The sequence below is a fragment of the Dipodomys ordii genome, unplaced genomic scaffold (assembly GCF_000151885.1).
Source record: "Dipodomys ordii isolate 6190 unplaced genomic scaffold, Dord_2.0 Scaffold2, whole genome shotgun sequence".
Lineage (NCBI taxonomy): Eukaryota > Metazoa > Chordata > Mammalia > Rodentia > Heteromyidae > Dipodomys > Dipodomys ordii.
The window spans coordinates 2,462,923-2,474,093 of NW_012267218.1; the positions used below are offsets into that span (position 1 = coordinate 2,462,923).

Sequence of the window (11,171 nt, forward strand, 5' to 3'; positions counted from 1 at the left end):
GGCGACCCAGGTCCGCGCCGGCCTCCCGGCGCGGCGGTGCTGGGTTTCCGCGGTCCGTTTCGGTGCTAGGGTGCTAGGTTGCCCTTTTTGTTGCTGTATTAGAACAAACGCCAGGTGGTGACCTGGACATTGGGCAGAGAGCACCACGCAGCAGTGTTCCTATGGGAACTTTGAGACAACAATGAAAACAGTTAAAAACCGTTACTTGGGGAAGTCTGTACAACGGCTACTTCTAGTTAAGTCAGCCTAGAGCATCTAAGGGGTTAGGAGGAAAGTGCTTGTGGGTTATCACAGTCCAAATACAACCAACTGGAATGGCTAGACTTTTACATTTTAAAAACATGATTAAGCGGGCGCCGGGGGCTCACGCCTGTCATCCTAGCAACTCAGGAGGCTGAGATCTGAGGATCGCGGTTCAAAGCCAGCCCAGGCAGGAAAGTCTGTGAGACTATCATCTCCATTAAACCACCAGAAAACCGGATATGGCGCTGTGGCTCAAGTGGTAGGGCTAGCTTGGAGCTGAAGAGGTGAGGGACAGCACCCAGGCCCAGAGTTCAAGCCCCACGACCTACAAAAACAAAAACCAAAAAACATAATTATACAGATCTTGTCATTTGTGCTTGTTAGCCAGATGTGCAGAAAATTTTCATCTACCTTTGCTGTGAAGATTAATTATGTTAGATGTAGTTATAATGTTAAGCTTGCATTGTGTCTTGGCTGTCATGTGGTAATTTATGTTTGTAGTCAATTGCATAACAGCTGGGGGCTACCGCTTAGCATTAGAACACCTGCCTAGCACATTCAACAACCCAGGTTCTAACTCAGTACTGTTTTTTTTGTTTGTTTTTGGTTTTGTCATGGGGCCTGAACTCTGGGCCTGGGCGCTGTCCCTCAGCTCTTCAGCTCAAGGCTAGCGCTCTACCACTAGAGCCACAGTGCCACTTCTTGCTTTTTTTCTGCATATGTGGTGCTGAGGAATCAAACCCAGGGCCTCATGCATGCGAGGCAAGCACTCTACCACTGAGCAACCTGGGGGGTGGGGGGGCAGCGTACTGTTGTTGTTTTTTTAAGCTAACTGAATTACATAACATATTTACGTAAGTCATTTCATTCACCCTTCCAAGGCATTTTTATTTTCTCGCTGGTTTTATTTATATGTGTATATTTTCATAACTGTGTCACAAAACCTACAAAAGTTTACATTTACATATATTTTAGACTATATTCCTTTTTTCCATCCCAAGTTTTTTTGTTTTGTTTTGTCTTGTTTTTTTTTTTTTTGGGTCCGGTCATCGGGCCTGAACTCTGGGCCTGGGCGCTGTCCCTCAGCTCTTCAGCTCAAGGCTAGCGCTCTACCACTTGAGCCACAGCGCCACTTCAGGCTTTTTTCTTTTTGCTTATGTGGTGCTGGGGAATCGAACCCAGGGCCTCAAGCATGCAAGGCAAGCACTGTACCACTGAGCCACCTTCCCAGTCCCCCAAGTTTTTTTTGGGGGGGTCCGGTTGTGGGGCCTGAACTCTGGGCCTGGGCGCTGTCCCTCAGCTCTTCAGCTCAAGGCTAGCACTCTACCACTTGAGCCACAGCGCCACTTCAGGCTTTTTTCTTTTTGCTTATGTGGTGCTGGGGAATCGAACCCAGGGCCTCAAGCATGCAAGGCAAGCGCTCTACCACTGAACCACCTTCCCAGCCCCTCTTCCCAAGTTTTTAAATTGAAAGCTTTCACTTGTATGAGAGTACATTGAGCCAGGTGTTGGTTATAATTCTTACTATTCACATTGCTGAAATTTGAAGATCTCTGTTAAAGCCAGCCAGGAAAAGAAAGCTTTTTCTGCTCAAGACTGGCACTCTATCATTTGAGCCACAGCCTCATTTCCAGCTTTTTTGGTCCTTAATTGGAGATGAGTCTCACAAACTTTCCTCAATTCTCAGCCTCCTGATTAGCTAGGATTATAGGCATGAGCCACCGGCACCTGGCCTGACTTTTTTTTCCCCAGTCCTGGGGGCTTGAACTGAGGCTAGCAATCTTACCACTAGCTACATAGCACCATTTCTGGTTTTTCTGTGGTATTGCAGAATCAAACCCAGGGCTTCATGCATGCTGGGCAAGTACTCTATCACTAAGCCACCTTCCCAGCCCCACCCTGACCTTTCTTTTGCAGGCATGGGGGAGGGGAGGGGGTTGGTTGTGGGTCTTGAACTCTGGGCCTGGGCCCTGCCCCTGAGCTCTTCTCCTCAAGTCTAGTGCTTTACCACTTGAACCACAGTGACACTTCTGGTTTTCTGGTGGTTAATTGGAGATAAGAGTCTTACAGACTTTCCTGCCTGGGCTGGCTTTGAACCATGATCCTCAGATCTCAGCCTCCTGAGTAGCTAGGATTACAGCTGTAAGCCACCAGTGCCTGGCTAAAAACACCTGTTTTAAGTGTAGTTTGCTGACTTTTGGCCACTGTAGACAGAAGGGCCTATACCTCCACAGTTAAGATGCGGCCTCTCCTATTGCTTCCGCTTTTCTCTGTGCCCTCCTTCACTCTGGCTCAGAGATAATTAATATGCTTTTTGCTGCTAAAATGTTGCCTTTACTAACAATTAAATGTAAGGCATGAATATATAAAAGTATGTGGTTGCGGGGCCCTGGTTGCAGTGCACCTATAATCGTAGCCATGAGGAGGCTGAGATCCAGAGGACCACAGTTCAAAGCCAGCCTAGGCAGATAAGTCCACAAGACCTTATCTTCAAAATAACCAGCAAAATTTAGGGCTGGGGATGTGGCTTAAGTGGTAAAGTTCCGGCTGAACAAGCAAAAACTGCATTCAAACCCCTGTACCTGGGGTGGGAGGAAAAGATACATAGTCTTTTGAATCTGGCTTCTTTGAAAAAATGGTAACTTGTAGTCTAAGCCAGTAGCTTTCTGAGCAGGGTCCCATTGCATGTATATCTTTGTACATTTATCCATTCCCTACTCTGAGCACTTGGCTTGTTTCCCTGTTAGGGATTCTGGTTAAGAAAGTTGCTTTGAACCTTTATGTACCAGTCTGTGTGAGCCTATCTTCCTGACTCCGAGATAAATTCCTAAGAGGAGAATAGCTGGTTTATGTGTGTTTTATATATTTAACTTTAGAAGAAGCTGCTAAGCTATTTCTTCTTGGGTGTGTGTGCTGGTTCTCGGGCTTGAATTCAGGGCCAGGAGCTCACCCTTGATTTTTTTCTGTCAAGGCTAGCGTATCAGGAGCTTTACTGTTCCAGCTGTTTCTTGTTAGTGTATGACCTAGCATTTACTGCACATCTTTGCTAACACTTGGGATTGCCTGGCTTTAATTTTAGCCATTCTAGTGAGGCAACTCCAAAGTGTTAAGAACTGGTTGTTCTCCATGCTTTGGTTAGGTAGTGATCCCATTGTTGACAGGCTGAGGTGCCACCGGTGTGGCTGTGGGCTGACTGCATGGGAGCTGAGCACCACCGTGACGGTTATTCAAGAGTTTTATTCATTTGTCCTCCCACACCAGAATGTGTTCCTTTTCACCCTCACTCCTGTTGCAGATGGTTCCCCTTGTATGTTGGCGACTTCCGTTTCTCAGGGGCTGTCATGAGCTGGGCTGTCATGTGGAAAGCACCTCGTACGGAACCGTGTGGTGGGGTCGTGTCACTCACCCGCTCACTCTGCCAATGAATTCTGCTCGCTCGGGGAGAGGGCAGCAGTGTGGCCGGGAGATTGGTTTAGGGGACTCCCTGGCCTGCCCTCCCTGCTTTGCTGCTTACTGACGAGCCCCTGGATGAGCTGCTTAACCTCTCTAAGCCTTAGCTCCCATTTAGAAGTGGGGCCCGTGGCGTGCCTGAGGCATAGCTCCTGCCACCTGCCACCGGATCTCAGTACCCAGCACCCTTTTCAGTTAAGAAGCCAGGGCTCCTTGGAGAAATGCAGATCTCGTAGCGCCAGAGAGTAAGGGAAAGCCGGGCACCGGTGGCTCATGCCTGTCATCCTAGCTACTCAGGAGGCTGAGATCTGAGGATCACGGTTCAAAGCCAGCCCCGGGAGGAAAGTCCTTGAGACGCTTATCTCCAATAAACCACTAGAAAACTGGAAGTGGCACTATGGCTCAAGTGGTAGAGCACTCACCTTGAGCTGAAAAGCACAAGGACAGTCAAGTCCAGAGTTCAAGCCCCACAACTGACCAAAAAGAAAAAGGAAGGAAGGCAGGCAGGGAGGGAGGGAGGAAGGGAGGGAATACTGAGAGACAAACAGGGCTGGGGCTGCCACCAAGTGATAGAGCACTTGGCTAGCATGTGCAAGGCCTCCGGTGCTGGATTCTTCAGTATCCCACCTCCCTCCAGCAATCCCCCATGGCAGGGAATTTTTGTTTGGTTTTGGTTTTTGTGCTGATACTGGGGCTTGAACTCAGGGCCTGGGCACTCTCCTTTAGCTTTTTTAGTTCTAGCACTTGAGCCACACAGCTCCACTACTAGTTTTTTTTGTTTGTTTTTGTTTTTGTTGTTTTTTTTTTTTTGATGATTAATTGTAGATCTAAGTCTCTCAGATTTTTCCTACTGGGCTGGCTTTGAACTGCGATCCTCACATCTCAGCCTCCTGAGTGGCTAGGATGACAGGCGTGAGCCACTGGTGCTGGCACCTTAGGTTTTTGTTTTGTTTTGTTTTTGGCCAGTCCTGGGGCTTGAACTCAGGGCCTGGGCTCTCTCCCTGAGCCTCTTTGTGTTTAAGGCTAGCACTCTACCATGAGTCACAGAACCACTTCCAGCTTTTTCTTTTTTTTTGGGGGGGGGTCGTGGGGCCTGAACTCTGGGCCTGGGCGCTGTCCCTCAGCTCTTCAGCTCAAGGCGAGCACTCTACCACTTAAGCCACAGCCCACTTCTGGCTTTTTTCTTTTTTGCTTATGTGGTACTGAGGAATCGAACCCAGGGCCTCAGGCATACAAGCTCTGTACCACTGAGCCACCTTTCCAGCCCCAACTTCCAGCTTTTTCTGTGTACGTGGTGCTGAGGAATGGAACCCAGGGCTTCATGTGTGCTAGCAAGCCCTCTACCACTGAGCTACCTTCCCAGTATTTTTTTTTTTTTTTTTGCCAGTCATGGGGCCTGAACTCTGGACCTGGGTACTGTCCCTCAGCTCTTCAGCTCAAGGCTAGCGCTCTACCCCTTGAGCCACAGGGCCACTTCCAGCTTTTTCTGCTTATGTGGTGCTGAGGAATCGAACCCAAGTCCTCATGCATGCAAGGCAAGCACTGTACCACTGAGCCACCTTCCCAGCCCCATACCTTCCCAGTATTTTTATCATGAGTCAGCACCTGGTATGCAGGTACATGCTTGTCAGATAGCTTACTTTTTCTTTTCTGATAATTTCCCCTTTTGCCAACATTTTTCCCTTGTGAGGTTGTATGTGGGTCAGAGGTTTGTAGGGAAAACAAGTACAGCAGTTTCCTCTCAGAAGGGAACCATGGCCCAGTTCTTCTGCTTATAGGAAGGTTTAACTGTGTGTGCTCCCTTCAATATATGCTGGCCTCCCCTCTCACAGACTCCAAAACCTCCAAAGGAGTCATATTTGCCTACTAACTTCTAGTAACTTTTTTTTTTTTTTGTCCTGGGGCTTGAACTCAGGGCCTGGGCACTGTCCCTGAGTTCTCTTGCTCAAGGCTGGTGCTCTTCCACTTTGAGCCACAGCTCCATTTCTGGTTTTTGAGTGGTTAGTTGGAGATAAAAGTCCCTCAGGGACTTTTTGTTGTTGTTGGTTGTGGGGCCTGAATTCTGGGCCTGGGCGCTGTCCCTCAGCTCTTCAGCTCAAGGCTAGCCCTCTACCACTTGAGCCACAGCCCCACTTCTGGCTTTTTCTGCATATGTGGTGCTGAGGAATCAAACCCAGGGCCTCATGCATGCAAGGCAAGCACTCTACCACTGAGCCACCTTCCCAGCCCTTCACAGGGACTTTTTTTTTTGGCCTGGGCTGGGTTTGAACTGTGATCTTCAGATCTCAGCCTCCTGAGTAGCTAGGATTACAGGCATGAGTTCCTGGCCCCTAGCTGTAGTAACTTGTTTTGTTTTGGTTGGTTGTGGGGCATGAACTCTGAGCCTGAGTACTGTCCCTCAGCTCATCAGCTTAAAGCGAGCGCTCTACCACTTGAGCCACAGAATCACTTATAGTTTTTCTGTTGGTTAATTGGAGATAAGAGTCTTATGGACTTTCCTGCCCAGGCTGGCTTTGAGCCACAATCCTCAGATCTCAGTCAGCCTCCTAAGTAGCTAGGGTTACAGGCGTGAGCCACCAGCCCCGGGCAGCACCTCACTCTTGAGAGGAGCTGTGCAGTGAGGGCCTTCCAGAGGAAGGTATGGAATAGTGGCCTTGGGACCCTGGCGGGCTCTGGCAGCTATGCCTCGTTGATAACAGGTGCTCTGATGACAAGGAAAAAAGTAGGTGATTCTAACAGAGGGTGTTCTGCAAACACTTGACTTCTGCTCAAGTGATAACTGTCATTGTCACCAAAGCAGGGAAAATCGAGGGAACTAAGACAAAAGAGGAGTCCAGAGCTTGGTGCGGGTGACTCCTGTCCGCAATCCTGGTTACTCAGAAGGCTGAGATCCAGAGCATCGGGCTTAACGCCAGCCCTGGCAGAACAGTCTAGGAGGCTCCATCACCATCAAACAACCAACAAAAAGCTGGCACGGCTCAAGTGATGGAGTACCAGCTGAGCAAGCAGGAGGCCTTGAGTTCAAATCCAGGTACTGACTATAACTATAGATAGATAGATGGATAACCAGCCTAATGAGTCATGCTGACTGTTTTGTTTCTGTGAGCTTTGTAGCACTATACCAAATACCTGGTAATTTTTTTTTTCTTTTTTGACTGACATGGGCTAGCTAGGATGACAGGTATGAGCCGCCGGTGCTCTGCAGAGGTATATTTTGATTCATGATGCTGGAGGTTTAAGGCTAAAATGAGGCAGCCCCACTTGTTTGTGCCTCAGTTAAGCTGAGCCCATCATTGGAACGAATTCAGCCACCTCAAGCAGGAAGTGGAAAGAAAGCACTGACGAGCCCACTCCCGAAGCACCTGAGGATGCCGGGTTTGACCCGCCCCTAAGGAGCCACAGTACTTGCAGTAGTGTGGCCAGGAGCAACCTTTATATGTGCCCTTTTGAAGGGCACTCCCCCAGACTTGAATGCTGAAAGTCCTGAACAGAATCCTGAGATGGCCCAGTGAGTGAGGATGAAGGAACTGAATGCAGTATGGGCTTTAGTTAATAATAACCCACCAGGGGCTGGGAAGGTGGCTCAGTGCTAGAGCGCTTGCCTTGCATGCATGAGGCCCTGGGTTCGATTCCTCAGCACCACATAAGCAGAAAAAGCTGGAAGTGGTGCTTTGGCTCAAGTGGTAGGGTGCTAGCCTTGAGCTGAAGAGCTGAGGGACAGCGCTCAGGCCCAGAGTTCAGGCCCCATGACAGACAAAAAAAAAAAATGTTAAATAATAATCCACCAAAGGTGACTTGTTAATCATGGCAAAGGGGCCATGTAGAAGATGCTAATAATAGAGGAAGCAGGTGCGGGGTAGGTAGGAGTTCTCTATTTAGTCTCCACATTTTTTTCTTTAAATTTAAAAATTAATTTGAAAAAATGGTACGTTGGGTTGGGGGTGTGGCTCAGTGGTAGCATGCTTATTTAGCGTGTGTGAGGTCCTAGGTTCCATCCCTAGCACTAAAAAAAAAGACACAGGACGTATGATAAGCTACTTAGAATGAACTTTGTTTGAAAAAATTATTTGGGCCTTTGGGCATTCAAGGTAAGCATTCTGTGGCTTTGTTTATTTTTGTGTTTCCTGGAATGTGAAATTAGCTATGAATGAATCACCTATGCTTAATTTCACAGCATATAATTAGGAAAAAAAACTGTCTTGGGCAGTTTGTGATCCAGGATCACATGATTTCTAGAGATGGTCTGACCTGGGAGATGAAGGGAGTGGTCGCTCTGTGTGGTGGGACATGTCCAGCCTTTTAATAGATGGACATGGAGAAAGGGTTTTGTCCAGGTAACAGTGCTGGACCCCTGCGTAGAGTCATGAGATGAGGAGCCTGACCTGTCACCTTGAATCACTTATCAAGTTGTCCGGGGCGCAAGTGAGAACAGACATCTTCCCAAGAATCTTTTGGCCGTGGGGAGAGGAGCAACAAAACGGGAGCAGTTTGCTAACAGAGGATGGGCATCCACACAAGAGGGGAGACGTGTCCAAAGGTGTACCAGGTCTATCCTTTTAGACCGGAATCCAGAGCATCATTAGTGTGCATGTATTACACACTGCATTACACACTTAGTGAGTGGACCCTTAATATAATCTAAACACAGTATCATCTAATATTATCTAACGGTTCTCTCTAACCTCTTTTTCTTTCTTTCTTTCTTTTTTTTTTTGTTGTTGATCATGGGGCTTGAACTCAGGATCTGAGCACTGTCACTGAGCTCTTTTGCTCAAGGCTAGAGTTCTGCCACTTTGAGCCACAGAGCCACTTCTGATTTTCTGGCGCTTCATTGGAGATAAGAGTGGCTCACTCCTGTAATTCTAGCTACTCAGGAGGCTGAGATCTGAGGATCGAGGTTCAAAGCCAGCCCAGGCAGGAAAGTCTGTGAGACTTACCTCCAATAAACCACTCAGAAAACTGGATGTGGTGCTGTGGCTCAAGTGGTAGAGCTCTAGCCTTGAGCTGAAGAGCTGAGGGACATTGTTCAGGCCCAGATGTCAAGCCCCATGACTGGCCAAAAAAAAAAAAAAAGTCTTATGGACTCTCCTGCCTGGGCAGCTTTGAGCCATGATCGGCAGATCTCCTCCTGAGTATCTAGGATGACAGCATTTGGCTAACCCCTTTTCTTTTATGAGGAAAGGACCTAAAATGAGGGGAGTGGGTGTGTTTGGAGTCACCAGTGCACGTTGGCAGTGCTTGGCGCAGTGCCTGGTTCTAGCCCAGCTTTAGCCGCAGCCACGGGGGTTAGCCAGTTACCATGGGCGTTTCGTTTGTTTAGGCTATCGTAGAGGCACCACGGGCCAGGACTGCTGGGACTGAGCATACAGTTGTGCTCGTCTCTGTGGGACTTACTGTGATGGAAGGATCCAGCCTGGTCAGCCTAGGGCGAAGTCCAGAAGGAATGAGGCAGAGAGTGCTTGCAGTCCTGCCAGGTCGGCTCCTCACTCCCCAGGGAAGCCGCCAAGGCAGCGCTCTCTGCCTGGAGTGGCAGCAGACGTGCCTGGCCTCACAGGCCGCTCGGGGACGGTGGGCCGCTCCTCACCACAGAGGAAGTGCTGGAAAGTCCTGAAATACATGCTGCTAGCCACCAGCCACAGCCACTGATCTGCAAATGGACTTTTCCAGGCAGGGCCGCGTCTGGCCTACTCTGGATGCCAGTCTGCACACAGAATGACCTCTTTTTTTGCCAGTCCCAGGGCTTGAACTCAGGGCCTGGGTGCTGTCCCTGAACTTTTTTTACACTTGAGCCACATCTGGCCTTTTCTTTTTTTCTTTCTTTTAATGTGGTAGTGAGGAATCGAACCCAGCTTCATGCATGCTAGGCAAGCACTCTACCACTGAGCCACGTTCCCAGCCCCCACAGACTGATCTCAGTCCTCCTGGACTGAGGATACTGCCAAGTCGAAGGGGAAGTGTGGTGTTGTTCCCCGGTGGTGCCGGCGGCCATCCCTTGGCCGGGTACTATGTAAGTCAGGCAGAGCCTAGCAAAGGCACGGGGCCCGCTGAGCTTTCCTCAGTGTTGACTTTGGAGGAGACGCAAACATTTGCCCAACCTGTTCCCTAGCCATTTGTGAGGACGTGCGAGTGCCGTAGGACTGAAGAGCGAGAGGTCCAGAGCCAGGACTGGCCAGGTTATTTTCAAGATTCACCAGAAAATCATCCTTTCCTGGCTTTAGGACTTCATTGTCTCGAGGATGCAGCGCGGCCGGGGCTGGGAAGCATCTCAGCGCTGCCTGTGCGAGTGCTCCAGGCTGGCTTCCACCTGTACAGCTTACATCTGACTTTCCCTAACCTAGCCATCTGCTCAGCTCCCCCCCACCCGCCCGAGTCCTACAGCAGTCCACCCCTCCCTCAGCCCTGCTCTTCCCTCTTGAACTGGGGACCTTGACATGCTACCCAGCGCTCTGCCACCGAGTCTCCCCAGCCTTGCGGGGCCACACCTTCCACTGGAAGGCGCACGGGCCCACTCTCTGCCATCGTGTTCTGCTGTTTCTTCTCCTATTCTTTGGGGTATGGAATCTATGCGCCCACAGGACTTTTGCTGGCAGGGCTCTCCACGCCTGCCGCTTCCGGGTAGCAAGGCGCCCTTCTCCCCTGTGCCCGTCGTTGTCTGGATGTCCCTTCACCGGGAGGAGGGAACTGGAGGCTTGCGGCCCGGGTGATGGTGGTGGCCAAGCCACGCCACTTTCAGAAAGTGAGGCCTGTGAGACTTGCAGGCAGCCGTTGCTGAGTGGGTGCTCTGTGGGACAGGGGTGAAGATGGCAGATGCTCAGAGGCTTCCGGTGGCCGTGTGGCACGTACCTAGTGCCACAGCTGAGGCCCTGCCCTCGCCAGCCACTGCGTGGTGGCTGGGCCTGTCATCGCCGGCCAGAGTCCAGTGGGGTGGTTCCTACTTAAGCAGAGCGGCAGGAGGGTAGGGGGGCAAGCAGGGATCTTTGGGGTGCTATGCAACATGGCTTCTCCTTATGGGAAGACAGTGAACCAGAGAACCGTGCTTAGCATATGCTGCGAAATGATATCAAATATATCATCACTTGATGGGAAGTGATATAAAATATATCAACCTTTTTTCTAATTATTTTAAATTGTAGACTATAAAGCAATTGGCAAAATAGGAGAGGGAACATTTTCTGAAGTTATGAAGATGCAGAGCCTAAAAGACGGAAATTACTACGCATGCAAGCAAATGAAGCAGCACTTTGACAGGTAGGCCTGCGTGCACACTGATACCCAACATGTAGGTGCCTTCAATCAGTACGCATGGTTGACACCTACCATGCATGTGCCTTTTTGTTTTTATATTGACTTTTTTTTCCTTTTTGGATTTAATGAGTTTACATAAAAAATTAGATAGCCAGGCACCAGTGGCTTATGCCTGTAATCCTAGCTACTCAGGAGGCTGAGATCTGAGGATCGTGGTTCAAAGCCAGCCCGGG

At 49.5% G+C, this 11,171-nt stretch overlaps 1 protein-coding gene across 1 annotated transcript in view; it reads left to right on the forward strand.

Annotated features, from left to right (window-relative positions):
• Mok (MOK protein kinase) overlaps nt 1-11,171 on the forward strand; it is a 47,659-nt gene that overhangs the window by 288 nt on the left and 36,200 nt on the right. Inside the window, exon 2 of the mRNA XM_013013015.1 lies at nt 10,827-10,941. Within this exon, the coding sequence (XP_012868469.1) occupies nt 10,827-10,941 (115 nt within the window). The remainder of the gene's footprint in view (nt 1-10,826; nt 10,942-11,171) is intronic.